The 20,140-nt window shown below is 48.2% G+C and overlaps 2 protein-coding genes across 2 annotated transcripts in view; one reads left to right on the forward strand and one right to left on the reverse strand.

Moving 5' to 3' along the window:
• The window catches only part of PI4KA (phosphatidylinositol 4-kinase alpha), a 261,370-nt gene that overhangs the window by 63,283 nt on the left and 177,947 nt on the right, over positions 1 to 20,140 (forward strand). The gene's annotated exons all lie outside the window — the stretch shown is intronic.
• SERPIND1 (serpin family D member 1) overlaps positions 1 to 20,140 on the reverse strand; it is a 35,835-nt gene that overhangs the window by 7,102 nt on the left and 8,593 nt on the right. Inside the window, exons 3-6 of the mRNA XM_068135198.2 lie at positions 13,848 to 14,007; positions 13,481 to 13,726; positions 13,048 to 13,384; positions 12,241 to 12,517 (exon numbers count right to left, since the gene is read on the reverse strand). Coding sequence (XP_067991299.2) covers positions 12,241 to 12,517; positions 13,048 to 13,384; positions 13,481 to 13,726; positions 13,848 to 14,007 — 1,020 coding nt within the window. The remainder of the gene's footprint in view (positions 1 to 12,240; positions 12,518 to 13,047; positions 13,385 to 13,480; positions 13,727 to 13,847; positions 14,008 to 20,140) is intronic.

Consider the following 20,140-nt stretch of genomic DNA (forward strand, 5'->3'; position numbering starts at 1 on the left):
TCGGCTGGGGCCGTCAAGCACGGGGTGGCCCATCACATCCCCACCGTCGGGCCACCGGTCTACGCCCGGGCACGCCGCCTCGAGCCGACGAAGCTGGCGGTAGCAAAAGCGGAGTTCGCTACCCTGGAGCGACTCGGCATCGTTCGGCGCTCGGAGAGTGCTTGGGCTTCGCCGCTGCACATCGTGCCGAAGCCCGGCGGGGGATGGCGACCGTGCGGGGACTATCGCCGTCTCATTGACGCCACCACCCCCGACCGCTACCCCGTCCCCCACATTCAGGACTTTTCCGCCCGTTTGGCGGGCATGTCCTTCTTCTCGAAGGTGGACCTCATACGCGGTTACCATCAGGTCCCCGTCAGGCCGGAGGACGTCCCGAAGACGGCGGTCATCACGCCGTTCGGACTCTTCGAATTCCTGCGGATGCCCTTCGGTCTGAAGAATGCGGCTCAGGCGTTCCAGCGGCTGATGGACAGCGTCCTGCGCGACTTGGATTTTGTATACGTCTACCTGGACGATATCCTCGTCGCCAGCGCGTCCCGCGAAGAGCACCTACACCACCTCCGCACGCTCTTCGAAAACCTGGGCCAGCATGGCCTGATTGTGAACCCCGCAAAGTGCCGGTTCGGCTTCGCCGAACTCGATTTTCTGGGGCACCGCGTCACCAGGCACGGAGCCGTCCCCTTGCCGGCCAAGGTGGAGGCGGTGAAGGGGTTTCCGCGCCCCCGCACGATCAGGGGGCTGCAGGAGTTCCTGGGCATGGTGAACTTTTACCATCGGTTCCTGCCCCGTATCGCCCAGCTCCTGCGCCCTCTGCACAAAGCTCTCCGAGGTAAGTCGGGCAAAGGCGACGTCACCTGGACCGAGCAGATGGACGCGGCATTCACGGGCGCGAAGCTCGCCTTGGCTAACGCCACCATGCTCGCGCACCCAGCGCCCGATGCGCCGATCACCCTCACCACCGACGCCTCGGACTACGCGGTGGGCGCGGTGCACGAGCAATGGGTGCGTGGAGCTTGGCAACCGCTGGCATTCTTTAGCCGGCAGCTTCGCCCGCCCGAACGCCGTTACAGTACCTTCGACCGCGAGTTGCTCGGGCTTCACTTGGCGGTCAGGCACTTCCGCCATCTGCTCGAGGGCCGTGCGTTCACGGCCTTCGTCAACCACAAGCCGCTGGTCTTCGCGATGCGCAAGGTCACAGAGCCGTGGTCGGCCCGGCAGCAGCGTCACCTCTCGGCCGTGTCCGAGTACACGACGGACATCAGGCACGTCGCGGGGAAGGACAACCCGGTGGCGGATTGCCTTTCCCGGGCCGTCGCCCACGCAGTCCACCTCAGCATCGACTATGCCCGGATGGCAGCGGACCAGGCCGCTGACCCCGACGTCCAGGCCTTGCGGACCGCCGTCACGGGCCTCCGCGTCACCGAGGTGCCGTTCGACGGCGCGGGCGCGGCCCTCTTGTGCGACGTCTCCCTCGGGCGGCCTCGCCCCATCGTGCCTGCGGGCTGGCAGCGCCAGGTGTTTGACGCCATCCACGGCCTGTCCCACCCGGGCACGAGGGCCTCCCAAAGGTTGATCGCCGACAAATTCGTCTGGCATGGCCTCCAGAAGGCCGTCCGTGGCTGGGCCACGACATGCCTCGCGTGCCAGCGCGCCAAGGTGCACCGGCACACCCAGGCCCCGTTGGCCCCGTTTACGGTGCCGGAATGCCGGTTTGACCACGTTCATGTGGACCTGGTGGGACCTCTGCCCCCCCTCGCAGGCTTTCACCCACGTCCTCACCATGGTGGACTGCACCACCCGGTGGCCGGAGGCCGTGCCCTTGGCGTCGACGACGGCGGCGGACGTCACGCAGGCTTTCATCGCCACCTGGGTCGCCCGGTTCGGTGCCCCCTCAGACATATCGTCCGACCGCGGCCCCCAGTTCACCTCGGAGCTCTGGGGGGCGGTCGCGCAGGGGCTCGGGGTCCGGCTGCACCGAACCACGGCCTACCACCCCCAGGCTAATGGCCTGTGTGTGCGATTTCACCGCTCATTGAAGGCCGCGCTAAGGGCCACCCTCCGCGACGGCGGCTGGGTCGGCAGGCTCCCCTGGGTCCTGCTGGGCCTCCGGACGGCGCCCAAGGAGGACCTGCGCACATCCGCGGCGGAGTTGGTCTTCGGGCAACCGCTGCGGGTGCCGGGCGAGTTCCTCCCCGACTCCACGGCACCATGGTCCGCGGCACAGCAGCGCTCCGCTCTGCAGGAGACCGCCCAGTGGTTCGACCCGGTGCCGACGGCACGCCACGGGCACCCACCGACGCACGTCGCCCCGGAGCTTCGCACGGCGGAGTACGTCTTCGTCCGCCACGATGCCCATCGGACACCACTGCGGCCCCCGTACGACGGGCCTTTCCGCGTGCTGGAGACCAGGGTGAAGCACTTCACCCTGGACATTGGCGGTACTCCTGACCGTGTTTCTGTGGACCGCCTCAAGCCGGCCCACCTCGACGTCGACCATCCACCGCCGGTGGCCCGACCCCCGCGTCGGGGCCGCCCCCCTGCGGGCGGACCCCCGGCACCGCCCAGCCCGGCCGCCACGCCGCCCCCTGGTTCTGCACCCATCCCAGGGGCAGCCGGAGGCATCCCAGATGGCATCCCTGCATCCCAGACGCCGCCAGTCGCCAGGGGGCACTTCGGCCGGGTCATCCGTTTGCCCCGCAAACTGACCTTTCAGGTGCGCGGGGATTCTGGGGGGGCGCGTGTGGCGGACACGAAAGCACTGACGTGGTGACATCACCCTGCACACCAAGTGGGGGTGGGCCACGCCCGGGAGAGAGGTGTGGCCTCACGATATACACGGGGCGCGCAGCCCTGAGCAGCTCAGTGTTAGTGACCTCTTGAATAAAGACTCTTACAAATTACCGCGTTGTCCGCTTCCTCCTTGCTTACAAGTAGCGTGCCTAACACCACGCTTTAATATCACCTTTATCTATCAATATTGTTGAAATAAAGATCAAATAGCTGTATGTTGAAATATGTTGAAAAAGTCAAAAGTTTACTTGGGTTGTACTTACTTTTTCACATGACTGTATAAGAGAGAATGCAACACAGCAGCAAAAGAAACAACACAACAACAACAGGCATTTTAAGGCCATTTTCCCTGCAAGAGCGGGGGTTAGCCTTGCGGTCCCCATGACAGTCTTCTCCATTTTGCCCTAATTTTCTGCATCTCCCCTTGTTAACCCCCTTGCCCGCATTTCTTCTTCAACCATCTTTAGCCAAGTCTTTCTCGGTCTTCCCCATCCTCTACTTCCTTCTACATTCATTTCCATCACTCTTCTCAACCAGTCACTTTCATCCTTCCTCAACACATGACCAAACCATCCCAAACTGTTTCTCTTCACAGCATCAATCACAGGCTCTATTCCCATCATCTTTCGCAATTCATCATTTGTCTTCCTCTCTCTCAACGATACTCCGCACATCCATCGAACCATTCGCATTTCCACCCTTTCCAGCCTTAGTTGCTGCTCTACTTTCATTACCCATGTCTCGCTCCCATAAATCACAACACTTCTCACACATGCAGCATACACCTTTCCCTTCAGCTTTAACGACACTCCCCTCCTCGTCAGCACGCCACTCAGTTCCCGAAACTTCTTCCATGCACATCTCACTCTAGCAATGGTTGCCGAGTCTGATCCACCTTCTCCATTCAGCATGTCTCCTCAGTAACAAAATGTTTTCACACCTTCCAGCTTCACGCCATCTCCAAGATCCAACTCAACATTTCCTCCATCTGCAGCTCCCTCTGTGCACACCTTACACTTGAATGTAGCTGCCACACTGGTTAATGACCCTCTCAAACCACTACATTTTTGATGAACCACTACATTTCGCCATCCACCGTTTGCCCTTCACGTGACTCGTGGTGGTCCCTCTCGGCTCTTCCCCCGTTGGTATTTTTGTGCACATAAGATTGTTCACGGTTCTGTTTAAATATTATTTAAATATGTATAACCTTTCCCCTTCAGTGTTTTACTCAGTGGTGTTTTACAACACGCTGTTTTTCTTCCTATTTAAAAGGCTTTTCTCAATTTGCTCTCCAACTCATTCCACCTCAAAAAAAATAAATTCAATATCTTATACGTCTCCCTCACTACATGGTCTAAATTCACATTCATTCCATCCCTCCTCCATCATTCTGAACCGGATTGCTAACTTGAAAATCACAACAAACCCAATTTGTTTTCAATGTTCGTCTTTCATTAATCATCCACTTTCTAAACTCCCCTCTTGCCCCTCCCATCCAAATCCCTCCCCTTGCACCTACACTCCTAAACTCCCCCCTTGCCCCGCCACTCTTAAACTCCCCCCCCTACCCCTCCACTCCTGAACTCCCCCCTTGCCCTTCCACTCCTGAACTCCCCCCTTGCCCTTCCCCTCCTAAACTCCCCCCTCACTCCTCCCCTTCAAAACTCCCCCCCAACCCCTCCCATTCAAATCTCCCCCCATACCATTCCTCTCCAATTCTCCCTCCTCCCCCCTCCTCCTCAAAGCTGCCTCCTCCCCACTTCGTCTCCCTTCTATCTCATACCTCCACTCCCCCCAACCTTCTTCTTTCCTCTGCCCCCCCTCAAACAACCCCTCTCTGTGCCTCATCCCTTCACCTTCAAACCTTTCATCCTCCTCATCCTTCCCTTTTTTGGAACTCTTCTGCAATCGCTGACACACTAACAACTGCTCTCCCTACCTCCCCCTCTCATCCTTCATCTTACCCTACTCCTCCCCTCCCCTGTCCTGTACCCGATGCTCCCCCTCTCTCTTCATTAACGGTATGGACCTCAAACATCCGGGGCCTTCGTTCAAACCTGACTGATCTCTCCATACAGGTTGCTTCTGACAATCCAGACTTGATCTGCTTAACAGAGACTTTCCTCCTTCAAGATGTCTCTGATTCCTTAATATCTCTTCCTGGTTACTCCCTCCTCCGGTATGATAGACCTGAGCCTCGGCCTGGTGGTGGTGTGGCTATCTTTATCAAAAACTCTCTTCCTCACTCTCCTTGCACTGCCCTCTCTCCTCCTCACCCCCAGGAGTACCTCTGGCTTCGGCTTCCTCTCCGCTCCCACCTTTTGTTCATATGTGTTCTGTACCATCCCCCAAACAGTGATGACTCCATCTACATTTCACTGTCTGACAACATGGACCAACTTCTATCCACTCATCCCAACTCTCTCTTCCTCATATGTGGTGACTTCAATTGTCATCATGCCACCTGGTTGGGTGTGGGTTCCTCTCTCACCAGTCATGGCACCTCAGCAAAGGACTTCTGTGACTCACTGGGATTGACACAATCTGTCAATTTCCCGACCCGGATCTCAGCCAATGGAGTATCTTCTCTTCTAGACTTGGTTATGACTAACTTCCCTGCTAATGTCTGCTGCTCTTCTTCTGCTCCAATCGGTTCTTCTGATCATGTGCTTGTCAAAGTGGACATCTCTCTGGCCATTCTCAGAGAGCCTCCTCAGCGCCGACGAGTCTGGCATTTCACTCAGGCCGACTGGGACGGTCTTCAAGCAGCCATCAATCGTCTGGATTGGTCTCCCATCTCCACTGCCTCTGACATCAATTCTTCCTGGGAATTCTTCCAAAGCAAACTGATCTCTCTCATGCACAGATTTATCCCATCTCGCCTTCAGTTGTCTTACCCTTCCTCCCGTCCATGGTACACTGAATCTTGTGGTGAGGCAGTTGCCCTGAAACAACTTGCCTTTGCCTCTTGGAAGGCTAATCCAACTGAAGGAAATCTCAGTTCCTTCCACCAAGCTCGGAACAAGTGTGTGTCTACCCTCAGGAGTGCCAGGAAGCACTATCTCTCCTCACTCAAGAATGAACTCTCAAACCTGTCTCCTTCCTCCAAATCCTGGTGGCGTCTGGTCAAATCCGTTTCTGGTGTTTGTTCCCCCTCCATCCCCTCCCTTACCTCAAATGGCCACACAGTTGACATCGCACGTGACAAAGCCGAATGCCTCAACTCTGTGTTTGCCTCAAAATCCTTAGTCCCAAACCAATCTCTCTCTGTTCCCACCTTTCCCAGTCGAACCGAACTGCTCCTGGACTCTGTGACCTTCTCTCCTGACAAGGTGGAGGAGTTTTTGTCAAACCTCGACTCTGATTCTGCAACTGGACCAGATGGCATCAGCCCACGGGTCCTAAAATCCTGCTCTGCCGCTCTATCTCACCCTCTCTCTGTTCTTTTCACCCTATCTTTTGCTCAAGGTCATCTGCCAGCATCCTGGAAATCAGCAAACATTACCGCTTTACACAAAAAGGTGCAAAAACAGATCCTTGCAACTACAGACCAATCAGCCTGCTCCCAATTATCAGCAAAGTCATGGAATCCATCATTGCTTCGGATATGAAATCTTTCCTCTTCTCCAATGGCTTGATCTCTGATCATCAATTTGGTTTCAGACCAGGTCACTCTACTCTGGACATGCTGCTTCTGCTGTCTCAACAATGGATGGAGGTCCTCAATGCCAAACAGGAAATCAGAGCTGTCTCCCTTGACATATCACGTGCCTTCGATACGGTCTGGCACCCAGCTCTGCTCACCAAACTCTCCTCCTATGGTATCCATGGAAATCTCCATGCATGGCTTGCGGACTTCCTCTCTGGTCGTAGTCAACGTGTGGCCCTGAATGGATTTCTCTCATCTCCCCTTCCCGTTCAGGCTGGAGTTCCCCAAGGCAGTGTGCTGGGCCCTGTGCTTTTTCTGGTCTTTATCAATGATCTCTCCGACTCTCTGGAAAATCCTCTGTATCTCTTTGCTGATGACTCCACTCTCTGCCGCTCCATTCCTCTTCCCTCAGATCGGCAGTCTGCAGCCTCCTCACTCTCTGAAGACCTCGACAAAATCACAGACTGGTCAAACATGTGGAACATGTCTTTCAATCCTGACAAATCTCACACTCTTACTATGTCTCTCCGAAAAGATCGACTGGACAACCCTCCCATCTACTTTCTCAACAATCCTCTCCAAGAAGTTCTGTCGCTCAAGCTTTTGGGTCTCACCATCTGCCATGATCTTTCTTGGGAAAACCACATTTCCAAGCTGGCCTCCAAAGCCAGTCGCCGACTGGGCATCCTCCGTCGTGCGAAGTCCTTCCTCGGCACACCTGAGCTCCTCACCACATACAAGGCTTTCATCCGCAGCTCAATGGAATACTGTTCTCCCCTATGGGCTGGTGCTCCTGCCTCACACCTGGCTCGGCTTCACGCTGTTGAATCCAAAGCTTTCAGAATCATTGGAATCTCCCGCGATGAAGCTATCTCTGAGGGCCTTTCACTCACTCACCGCAGGCAGGTAGGTGGTCTTTCTGTCTTCTACCGACTCCTCTCCGGCCTTGCTCCCCCAGCTCTCTCTGTGCTCTGTCCCCCAAATATTCCTACAGGTCGCACAAGATCTGCCAGCCACCCTCTGATGGTTAAACTGCCGAAATCTCGGCTCTCTGCTCACCTTCACTCTTTCATTCCTCTTTTCTCCCGCCTCTGGAACAAACTCCCACACTCACTTCAATCACACTCCTCCCTCCAGGTCTTCAAAACAGCTGTTCACCACCATCTCTTATCTTCCCCCATCCAAAACCTTGATCTTTTCTACCCCCACTAATTCACCCCAGATCCACCTTGTTTGAAATTCCAACTTCTTTCCTGGAAGTCTTGGCAGTGTCCATATGTTTTATACCTCTCCCACCCCCCCCCCCCCCCTCCCCATGCCTCCCCCCCAAAGCCCTCTCCCTCCCACAGTTCTCTCGATGTCTCCATGTCTCTCGGTCCCTGCTCTCAAATGTTGTGTTTGTGTCCTTCCCCCTCTCTCCCCATCTTGTCTACCGCTCCCGATGTTATTTGTTTTGTGTGTCTGTTTGTCTTTCTGTGTGATTAATGTTCGCTCTTTCACGAGCCTCGATCTTGTATACAAAAAAAAAACAAAAAAAAAAAACACACTCAGCGCACATTGTACATTGAATGGAGTTCACTCCGACACCCTTCCTGCACACAGCACACGGCCACTTCCCAGTTCTTTCCACCTCACCACATGCTTTACCACTTGCCATCACCATCGTTTTTGGGATATTCACCTTCAGACCTTTTGTCTCCATACATTCGCATCTTTTCCTTCTGTCCATCCATACTTTCCGCAATCAACACCAGATCATCTGCATACAACAACTCCCACGGTAAACCCTCCTTTACGTTCCGAGCCAGCACCTCCATCACAGCTACAAATAGTAGTGGACTTAGTACCGACCGCTGATGCACTCCAACCTTCACCTCAAACTCACCACTGTTCCCGTCCTTCGTCCTTACAGCTGTGCGTGCTCTTTTGTACATTGCCATCACTACTGATCAACCATTGCTCCACTCCTAACTTCCTCAATGCCCATGTCACTACTTCACGTGGAACCCTATCGAATGCTTTCTCCAGATCAACAAACCCAACAAACAGCAGCAAAAGAAAGTTGAAACATTTTAAAACAAACGGTGAGGACTGTCTGGGTATTTACCAAAATGAGGGCAGGGAGACTATGAGGACGAAAATTGCAGACAGAAGTTGAAAAAGGAGGAAAAAGAAGGAAATAAAACCAGATTTACAGGCCAAGTGGAGCGTAGCTTGAAGGAACGTGGAGGTGTTTTTAAGCAATTGGTTAGTACGGTAGGAGGGACTCCTTTATTGTTATTATTATTATTAGTTCTTTATTTTTATTTGAAGGTTAGGTGAAAGCAGGTTTGAGTAAAAAGAGATTGTGAAGGAGTATGGTGAATACTTCACGAACAGAGTGGGGAGAGAAAGGTAAAATTGCATGATGGAGGAAGATGGGGGGATGATGGGGGGGGGGGGGAGGGGAGGGAGAGATAAAACATGATTGTGTGTGGTGAGGTGGAATTTGTTTGTATATATATATATATATATATATGTATATATTGTTACAGACGCGGTTGTGGATGTTAGTTTACCGAGCGGTTTGGTATGGCCGCGTCTGCACAGTTTACCCGATTATACTCGAACGTTGGCCGAGTCGCGCTACGCTAAATCAATTGAGGAAAAGGACACAACGGCTGGGTTAAAATGACACGACACCAAGGGTACAGTTCTCAAGACCTCCGGAGGAGGTTATAATATATCGGAACGTTAGATTACACCGACCAGAGGTACAGCATAGTAAGGTGGGCACTTAAACACGGTCTTATATTAGCCCCGACAGACCACAGATAAACAGGACAAAACTGACTCACACCGGGATTGATGGCAAGGAGGGGCAGGTAGTTGATAGCTCAAGGTGCACCTTGGCTCAGGGGCAGGATCCACACGGTCCGGTCCAGAGATGCGGGAGGTCTCTCTCAACGTCAGCGTTGGAAGGTGACGTTCTTTCTCCAAGCTGGGGGCGCATCTGACGTCACGTCCGGTAAGTGGCTGCGTATATCCGGCGGGGAGTGACACGCCCTCGGCTCGTTAGCTCCGCCCCAGATGGAATCGGCCCGTTGCTTCTTATTGGGTGCGGGGGTTACCAGGCTCCGCCCTTGACGAGGAGCTGACAGCCAGCCCCTTCGTGGTAACCCCGTGGGCGCACATGGCAATGGCGGCTAACCAAGCCGGTGTGAGGACGCACACTCCCCGCACCGCGGCCGCGCCGCCCCCGCTGTGGTTGTAGTTGTTGTTGTTGTTATTGTTTCATGGGGAAGATGGGAGGAGGTATGGGGAGGTCCTAAACTCACTATTGGTGCCATACAATCACATTCTGGTGCAACGAAGAGTCAGAATTAATGGAAACGAGTCCTTAACTGACATAGACTAAGAATAACTAGCAAGATGTCCGAAAGTTGTCTACGTGAGATGCGGTGGACCTGGGCACGACATTTAATGGGGGAAGAAGGGGAAGGTCGGTTCTACAGAGTGTTGTTTACAGACAATGGGACTAGGGAATGGGGGATTGGGGATAGTTGGGGGGTATTGGGGAAATAGGGGAATATTTACAAGCGGATATGGATGGAGGCCAAATCCCATATCCGCAACAATATATATATATATATATATATATATATATATATATATCGCCTGTATACATATATATATATATATATATCGCCTGTATATATATATATATATCGACTCAGCCTGTCATCCTTCCGAGGATATATATATATATATATATATATATATATATATATATATATATATATATATGTTGGCTTAGCGGTTAGGGTTAGGCTAGATTAGGATCCTGAGTTCGAATCCCGGTCGATCGCTGAATTAACACCAGGGTGGTTGACTCAGCCTGTCATCCTTCCGAGGTCGGCAAATTGAGTACCAGCTTGCTGGGATGAATGATCCGGTGTGTACCCCGATTTAGAATAGGTACACCGTATCCCTGCGCATCGTAAGAGGCGACTAAGGGTTGGCGTCAGGAAGGGCATCCGGCCATAAAAAAAAACATTGCCTCAAACAGGGCCCCATGAGGTAATGGGGCCTGCAAGGCCAACCCCCACTCTAGCGGGGAAAAATGGCCTTAAAACGATCATTCATTCATTCATTCATTCATTCATATATATATAGATATATATATATATATATACTGTATATATATATATATATATATATATATATACTATATATATATATATATATATATATATATATATATATATATATATATATATATATATATATATATATATATATATATATATATATATATATATAATATTTAAGACATTAAACAGGGTGTGTAGTTGGGAGGAATTGAGGGAGGAGGAAATAAGGTGTGAAAATTATGAGACTGAAGGTAGGTAGATACAGAGAAGGACCAATAAATACGATTGTGGACACAAGGGAGCAGGTTGGCCTCAAATAACCCAGTATGAAAATTCCGATGAATACTCACAAATTTCCCCAATTTTAAAACAAAACTGAACTCGAAGAACACAGTAAATACAGACGCAGCAAAATACACAGTAGGAAATCGCCAAAAACGACTGGGAGCTCTTATCTTTGAGGAAAACGGAGTCGAAATGGCTGTTAACAACAATCGCTTTTTTTCTCCATTGCTTTACGCTTCAGCATCGTTTTTAATGGTGCAAAAAACAACAACAACAAAAGGCTCTTGTGCAACATAACTGTCACAACTCAGCTTAAATACCACGATTGGTCGAAATTAAACCCCATGATAACTAAGTCGGTACATAAGAGGTTGCCTACGATTGGTCAAAACCCGCAACATTCAAACCCGCGATTCAAAAGGGTTTACTGTATAGCATGATATTTCAAAATGTTGTGGCTGGATTATTACAAAAATTGGTGGATGGGTTGGGTAGTTACAAAGAACAAGCCGATTTGATTTTAGTTAAGGTCCGATCCAGATCGGGCCTATCTCTTGGATATAAAGCGTAATCTGTTCAGCCTGGCGGAGGTATGCGCTCTACCAAGTGACATTCTAGTTTATTTACAGGGGCTGTGGCTTGACTATTGAAGTTCCGTGATTGGCTCTGATACTTCAAACTTTTCACAAACAATTTCTATAATTAAATAGTTATTCTCACTTTTACAAATAAGTTTACATTCTATGGAACTATATTGCTTTACTTACTCCTGAACATTTACCTTCAAGGACGAGCCACACTCGTCTTCATGCAGTGCTGATATTCACCAAATAAGCACACATGTACCTTGTTGCATTTCGCTTGCGAGCACAAATGTCATGTACAATCGTACAGCATGCTAATGTTGAAGAGAGAATGACAGAAAATGTCCTTGCATTCCTTATGAAGAGGAATGCAAGGAAATTTCCCTGGTGTTGGCTTAGCGGTTAGGGTGCCAGCTTGGGATCCTAGGATCCTGGGTTCGAATCCTGGTCGATCGCTGAATTAACACCAGGGGGGTTGACTCAGCCTGTCATCCTTCCGAGGTCGGCAAATTGAGTACCAGCTCACTGGTAATTCCCTGTGTGTTGCAAGAGGCGACTAACAGGGTTGGCGGCAGGAAGGGCATCCGGCCATGAAACATTGCTTCAAAAAGGGGGCCAGGGTTCCCGAAAAAGGCCAACCCCTGCTCTGCGGGGAAAAATGGCCTCCAAAGGTGGTTCTTGGTTCCTTATGAAGAATGATCCAAACCTTCGTTTTATATAACTTGTTTGTTAACTTCTGTATGCCTAACCTTTGCTCAGTGCCGTGTGTTTGAGAAGCCATTAGTTTCAGACTTACATGTTGCTCATTTCTTTGAGCCAGCGTTCCAACACAGTGGAAGAAAGTCTTTTCTCAAGGTCTGCGAGGCCGGTGGAGAGCTCATGTGGCACAGCAATGAACATGCTAACGTCACCATGGAACGGCAGCTGCACCACTTCGCAGGCCAGTCGGTTGTCTGTTGTGGCTGGGAAGGCTCCCTTCACCTGCATCATGGGAACCTCAATGGTCGACTTTTTGTTCAACCAGAATATTTGTAGTGCTGTGTTCTTCTTTGGGAACTGCATTTCCCATTGTCCTGAGGCAACAAACATTTTGTGACGTCATGTAGATTTAACCACTTACTGTCATGGAATGAATGGCATGGAGTCATCTGTTATTCACTGTGGTTAAAATCATGTTTTTAAAATATATTTTTAAACATTAATGTAAAGCTCATGGTGGAAGTTGTATCTAAACATGTTTAATTCGGATGTTAGGAGACATAACTTTAATTTTGCATTAATTACAAGGACATGAGTGGAAATGTGCACATCGACACAATATTATTCGATTTGAACCGGGGATCCCAACATCATGAGCGACGTGCTCAGATGGAAATGCTAAACAGGGCAACCCCTGGCACCAATTGTACTGCACAAGTATAAATTAGTTACAAAACTTTCCTTTTTATAAGAACAAAAAACTCTGTGTCCCCAGGAATGTGTAAAACAGTTGTAATGTTTGATGTCGTTTCCAGAAGGACCAAGGTGTCCTTGCAAACTACCTATAAAAACAAAAGTTTTATAACAGGATGTGAGTGCCAGCGATGAAAGTTATTGTTCCTGCCTTTGAAGTAAACACAGTTCAGCAAGAGGAGGATAGTGTGTGGATCGAGTCGTTGTATGGCATCTTGTAGTCGGCCCTTGCTGACTCGGTTCACCCAGCGGCTGATACGCTTGCTGGTGTCAGGGTCAGTGAAGTCCTCGGTGTGTACATCTGCCACGTAATAGTGTACAGCATTGACCTTAAATGCAGGTGTCATTGGCCATCCTTGCTGTACAAAAGCACCACTTGCCGTCTTTAACACAAAGCCGAAATCATGGTGGAAGAGACGCCTGATAAGACGCCTAAAGAGGTAGTGCACCGTAGTTGAGTTGTAATTTGAACTTGCATTCACCAGGTCCTGAAAAACACAATAATGCACAGTTTTCTTCAAAGATTGCTGAAAAAAAACTTTCCACAATCAAAACACAAACCGTTTTGATTATTTTAATCATACCTGGAAACCCATGACTTCAAAGATCTGTCTGTGTGTCTCGCCTTTGGCTCCCAGTGCCACCAACCCCATCATACTGGAGATTCCTAGCGGAGAAAGCAGGACATTTTCATCGTTCCGCAGCGAGGAGCAGACAGAGCGATATAAGTCGAAGGCAAAGTTTGCGTTGACCATCGCAAGGCGCTGGATGCGGGACATTCCTCGAAAGCGAGCGAAGAGGTGAGCTCTTCTGGATGTTGGATCCTTCAGCTGCAAGCGTCCCAAAACAACATTGATATACCAGCCTTGAACTGTAATAAATTCAGGCAATTAACATCATGCTGGAAATAATTGCAAAGACAAAAACGATCCAGCAATAGGGTGACCTGACATTTTGTTCATTGATGATCAAAGCTTCTTCAAAGTCAATTTCATCAACAACATCAGGAGATGAATCTTCATTGTCACTCTCTCCAAATAATTCCTCAAAGTCGAGGTGGTCTATGCCATCGTATTGACGGCCTTCTTGCTTTGCTTTGTTCTTGTCGTCCCTGGAAATAATATGACATGTTCACAGCTCATTTTCATACAGTTTGTCTCTCATTGAAACCTATTTACACTCCTTCCACCATGCACCAAAACACAAGCATTCCCCATCTGCACAGTGATGCTTCCATACATAGATCAGGGATATCCAACTACCAACGTTTCTGATTTCCCACACAAGTGTCGAGCCACATTGTTTTATAAGGTTATCTTCAGTTATCATACCGTTCCTCCCATTTACGATACACTGGATCCTGTGGTGAGGTATTTGGCTTGAAACAACTTGCCTTCTCTTCCTGAAAGGCAAATGCGACCGAAGTCAACCTATGATCACTTCACAAAGCCCGCAGAAAGTGTCTCCACTGTCAGGAGAGCCAGAAAACGACATCTGTCCAATCTCAAGAATTGACATTGTCCCCTTCCATCCGTTCCCTCACTTCAAATGGCATCACATCCGACTCGGCTCGTGAGAAGGCTGAATGCCTCGATTCTGTATTTGCTTTCAAATATTTTGTCTCCCAACCCCTCACTCTCTACCCACTCTACCCAGTCCGCATCCAACTGCTTCTAGACTCTGTGTCTTTTTCACCTGACAATATGGAGAAGTTTCTGGCAACCCTCGACTTTAATTCTGCAACTGGACTGGATGCCTTCAGCTCACATGTCCTAAAAAGCAACTGTGCTGCTCTTGCACATCCTCTCTGCTTTTTTTCTCCTGATTATTTGCCTGAGGTCATCCTCCATTTGCTGGAAATCAGTCAACATCACAACATGACATAAACATGGTGCAAAAACCAATCCTGTTAACTACAGACATATCCGCTTACTTCAAAATCATCAGCAAGTTCGTGAATCCATCATCACAGTCGACATCAAATCCTTCCGTTTTTCCAATGGCCTGATCTCAGACGATCAATTCAGATTCACACCCGGTTCCTCTACCCCGAACATGCTGCTTCAACTCTCCAAACAATGGACGAACTCCTTAATCTCTGACATGAGATCAGAGCTGTCTCTCTGGACATATCTGAAGCATTCTATGCATTCTGGCACCCCACCTTGTTCCCAACACTCTGCCTATGGCATCCATGGCCAACTCCACACATGGCTTACTGACTTTGTCTACTCTCGTAGCCAATGTGTGACTCTCAACAGGACCCTCTCACCCCCTCTCCCTGTTAAGCCTGGAGTGCCACAAGACAGTGTTCTTGGCCTTATCCTGTTCCTAGTCTTCATCAACAATCGTTCTGACTCTGGAAAATCCCCTTTATCTCTTCGCTGATGATGCCACCCTCTGCCATGACATCCCTCATTCTTCCTATAGACAGGCAGCAGCCTCTTCCCTCTCTGCAGATCTTGGTAGAATAACGAGTTGGTCAAACACTTTGAATATGTCTTTCAATCTAGACAAATCTCACACACTCACTGTCTCCCTGAAGGACCGTTTGGTGAGCCTTCGTGGACAATCCTCTTGAAAAAATTCAGTCACTTAAACTGTTTGGCCTTAACATCCACCATGATCTTTCTTAGGCAAACCAAATTGGCTGGCACCCCTGCCTCACACCCTTCTCAGCCTGACAGTTGAGACATTATGAAGCCAAGACCATGAAAATCATTGGAATCTCCCCCAATGAAGGTGAGTTTCTGGACCTATCATTTTCACATCGCAGACGGCTCAGTTGTTTCTAGAGAAGGTATACAGTGGTCTCTGTCTTTTGCCACCTCCTTTCTGAACTTGCACCCTCTGCCCTTTCCGTGCTCTCCCTCCCTCCCTTTCCTCACCCCTCAAGTTTTCTGCAGGGCACTCATATTCTGCCAGTAACCCTCTTCTGATGAAACTCTGAAAATCCAGACTCACTGCTCACCTCCACTCATTCATTTCTCTGTTTTTTCCTCCTCCTGTGGAACCAACTTCTTCAGTCTTTTCAATCTCATTCTTCCCCCCATGGCTTCAAGACAGGTGTTCACCACAATCTCAGGTCTTCCCCCATCCATAAGTATTATCTGTTGTGCATCCATTAATCTTTCCCACTCCATTAACCTTTCCCAAGCTCACATCTTTCTGGGTTTCCATTTTTTCTTTCTCCTTCTATGATTGAAAGTGTTGGCTTAGCGGTTAGCATGCCTGCTTGGGATCCTAGGATCCTGGTTTTGAATCCTAGTCGATTGCTGAATTAACGCCAGGGGGGTTGACTCAGCCTGTCATCCTTCCGAGGTCGACAAATTGAGTACCAGTTCACTGGTAATTCCATGTGTGTCCCCAAAGGCGAATAACAGGGTTGGCGGCAGGAAGGGCACTCGGCCGTAAAACATTGCTTCAAAAAGGGGACCACGGTGCCCGAAAAAGGCCAACCCCTGCTCTGCCGGGAAAATGGCCTCTAAAGGTGGTTTTTTATGATTGAAAGTTTGTGGCTGTATCTACAGTCACGTGAAAAAGTAAGTACACCTCATGTAAAGTTTTGGGTTTTTCAACATATTTCAACATACAGCTATTTGATCTTCATTTCAACAATATTGATAGATAAAAGTGATATAATATAACAAATATCATGAAACATTTACATTTTGTAGTCCATTGTATAATTTAAATAAACATGAATGCAAATTTCGCATGTGGAAAAAGTAAGTACACCCTTGGCTCTAATAGGTGGTATTGCCCCCTTTGGCAGAAACAACCTCAAGTAGGCGTTTCTTATAACTGTCTACCAGTCTCTGACATCGACTGGGAGAAATTTTTGCCCACTCCTCCATGCAGAATTCTTTCAGCTGTGCGATGTTTGAGGGGTTTCTTGCATGCACAGCTCGTTTCAAATCCCCCCAAAACATCTCGATGGGATTTAGATCCGGGCTTTGACTTGGCCATTCCAGAACCATTTATTTCTTTCTTTTCAGCCATTCCTTGGTGGATTTACTGGCCTGGTGGCCTGGCCCTGGTTTTTAGCCTGGTGTTGGCTTAGCGGTTAGGGTGCCGGCTTGGGATCCTAGGATCCTGGGTTCGAATCCCGGTCGATCGCTGAATTAACGCCAGGGGGGTTGACTCAGCCTGTCATCCTTCCGAGGTCGGCAAATTGAGTACCAGCTTGCTGGGATGAATGATCACGGTGTGCACCCCGATTTAGAATAGGTACGCCGTATCCCTGCGCATCATAAGAGCGTGACCAAGGGTTGGCGTCAGGAAGGGCATCCGGCCATAAAAACATTGCCTCAAACAGGGAACCATGATTGTCATGGGGCCCGCAAGGCTAACCCCCGCTCTAGCGGGGAAAATGGCCTTAAAACGATCATTCATTCATTTCATTCTTGGTGGATTTACTGGTATGTTTAGGGTCATTGTCATGTTGCAAGGTACACCTTTGGTTGAGCTTCAACTTTTCGACAGATGGCCTCACATTATCCTCAAGCACCCTCTGGTACAATGAAGAGTTCATAGTGGATTCTATGATGGTGAGCTGCCCAGGCCCCGATGCAGCAAATCTGCCCCAAACCATAATATTTCCACCACCATGCTTTACAGTTGGTTGGTATCAGGTTTTTGTGGTCAAATGCTGTCTTTGGTTTTCAACAAACATGTCTTCTGGTACTGTGGCCAAATAGCTCTACCTTTGACTCGTCTGTCCAGAGCACATTGTTCCAGAAGTGCTGGTCTTTGCCTAGGTGTTCATTGGCAAACTTTAGTCTTGCCGTGATGTTCTCTCTGGACAGCAAAGCTTTCCTCCTGGCACACCTCCCATGTAGATCAAATATGTGCAGCCTCTTTCTAATGCTATACTCGTGCACATTGACATCAACAGTGGCAAGAGCTACCTGTAGGTCCCGTGATGACATTCTGGGGTTCTTAGAGACTTCTTTCAGCATCTTGCGGGCTGCTCTCAGGCTGAACTTGCTGGGGCGGCCTGGCCTGAACAAGTTGGCAGTTGTTTGGAATCTTCTCCACTTGTAGATGATTTTCCGGACAGTCGAATGATCGATTTCAAATTGTTTGGAGATTTTTGCATCCCTTCCCAGACTCATAGGCATCTATAACCTTCTTTCTGAAGGCCTCAGAGAGCTCTTTTGATCTAGGCATGGTGACGCCGCACACTTCAACAACAAAGAGCAAACCAAACGAAATGTCTGAGGTTTAAATAAGACAGGTTCCTCCAAGATCTTCTCTAACGATGTTCAAGCATTTGCACCTGAGCTGGTGCACCCAATTCTAATTTTACGTATTTGAAGTAGAGATAAATGTAGGGGTGTACTTAATTTTTCCACATGCGAAATTTGCATTTGTTTATTTAAATTATACAATGGACTACAAAATGTAAATTTTCATGATATTTGTTATATTATATCACCTTTATCTATCAATATTGTTGAAACGAAGATCAAATAGCTGTATGTTGAAATATGTTGAGAAAGTCAAAACTTTACATGGGGTGTACTTACTTTTTCACGTGACTGTATATATATATATATATATATATATATATATTTCACATAATGCAATGTGAGAAAAGTGATTATTCCTTTTCAATACCAATCACATTTCTCACCCATAATGATAGATGTGTACAGTAACTCTCACTTATCGACTAAAACTTTGCATCTGGAGATATAAAAAGAAACTGTTGCTAGTTTGAAGCAAAGCTAAACATTGCACAAAGATTATCGAGTGGCCTCTGTTATGCGAGAGCAGCTGTCTATTTTACGTCGTTGATGTAAATTGTCCTTCAGTCAGAATAATCTTCTCTTTGCTCGTTATTGTCTCGCGAAAGGTTTAGTGGCATGGAGGGAATGTGTGGGTGGTGGTCAGGTATCGGTAAAATTCTGATTGGTGGGATGAAGCCAGAAAAAACTGATGATATAGCCATGGAGGAAACTTGAATCATGTGTGGGTGTGCAGTGGAATGACATGTTGTTTGACACTGTGGAAATACGGGCAAAAGAGTGAATTGAAGTAAAGCAGAACAATTGCTGCAAATAAACTAGAGGGATGCGATTGGAGATCACTAATAGTTCCCGGTATAGCCAACTCATAATGTTAGCCAATGAGTAGCACTTGATATTCTTTCTGCCACATAATGAAAAAAAATAATTAAATAATGAGGAAATTTAATAACTGAAAATTGAAAAATATTTTAATCATACCAAGATATGCATTTTGGTGTCGGTCTGTCTGTCTCACTGTGATATATTCAGTCGTTACTTTTTCAGTCTCAAACAAACTTCACAGGAGGACTAAGGTTCACACGATGGAGGTTGTAGTGACTTTATTTGCCCACCTCCCCAAGGGGGTTTTCCACCTTGGGCTAAATCTGTGTTAAGGTGTGCAGGTAGCTTATTGTGGCATTTTTCTAAGACCGCTTCTCGCAACAAAAGTTATAACAACACTAATGATAGCATAATATTAAGATGACAAATGAATAAATTTGTCACAAATGAAATGAAATATGAATACAGTATGAATACATACTCCCCTCTCCCCAAGGGATTTTTCCTTCTTAGACAAATAACATGTTACCATGTCTAAATAGCTTATCTTGGTGTTCTGTGGGGCACCCCTACTGGAAGTAAAAATATTATAAACCACAAAAACGTGTGATTACATTTTTTAACAGTCACTACTGCTGTTTAACACTAAACTGAAAGGGAGGAAACCCGACGTTCTTGGGGCATTGTATGTTTATCGCATCCCCCACAGATTAACGGACCCGAGCCTAGATCTACTGTAATCTATATGCAGTACCCAGAGAGAATAATAACATGACCCTAACCCTGCCGCTCCTGTGGGGTAGCGAGTATACTAGTGATTGAATACAGGTATCCCCCACTTAACAAATGTTCAAATAGCAAAGGTTCGCTTCAATGAATGGTTTAATGGTTTCATTTAGGGCTATTCCCTGCTTAACGAGGGTCATCATTTGCTACAACGAAGGAAACGTCCCTACTGTGGCGCCACCGACACCAATACGTTTTTCTCACCGATACGTTTTTCCCCACCGATTTCTCACTGATATGTTTTTCCCGCCGATATGTTTTTACAAAGGGTTACAAAGAACCATCGCCTCCACCACCTCCCGACACCTTTCAATGGTGGAAACTTGGACTCAAGATGTTTTGGTAATGTTGCAACTAAATATAACTTTATTATTGTTTTAT

This window comes from Myxine glutinosa, chromosome 14, assembly GCF_964187855.1.
Source record: "Myxine glutinosa chromosome 14, kmMyxGlut1.1, whole genome shotgun sequence".
In the NCBI taxonomy this organism is placed as follows: Eukaryota; Metazoa; Chordata; class Myxini; order Myxiniformes; family Myxinidae; genus Myxine; species Myxine glutinosa.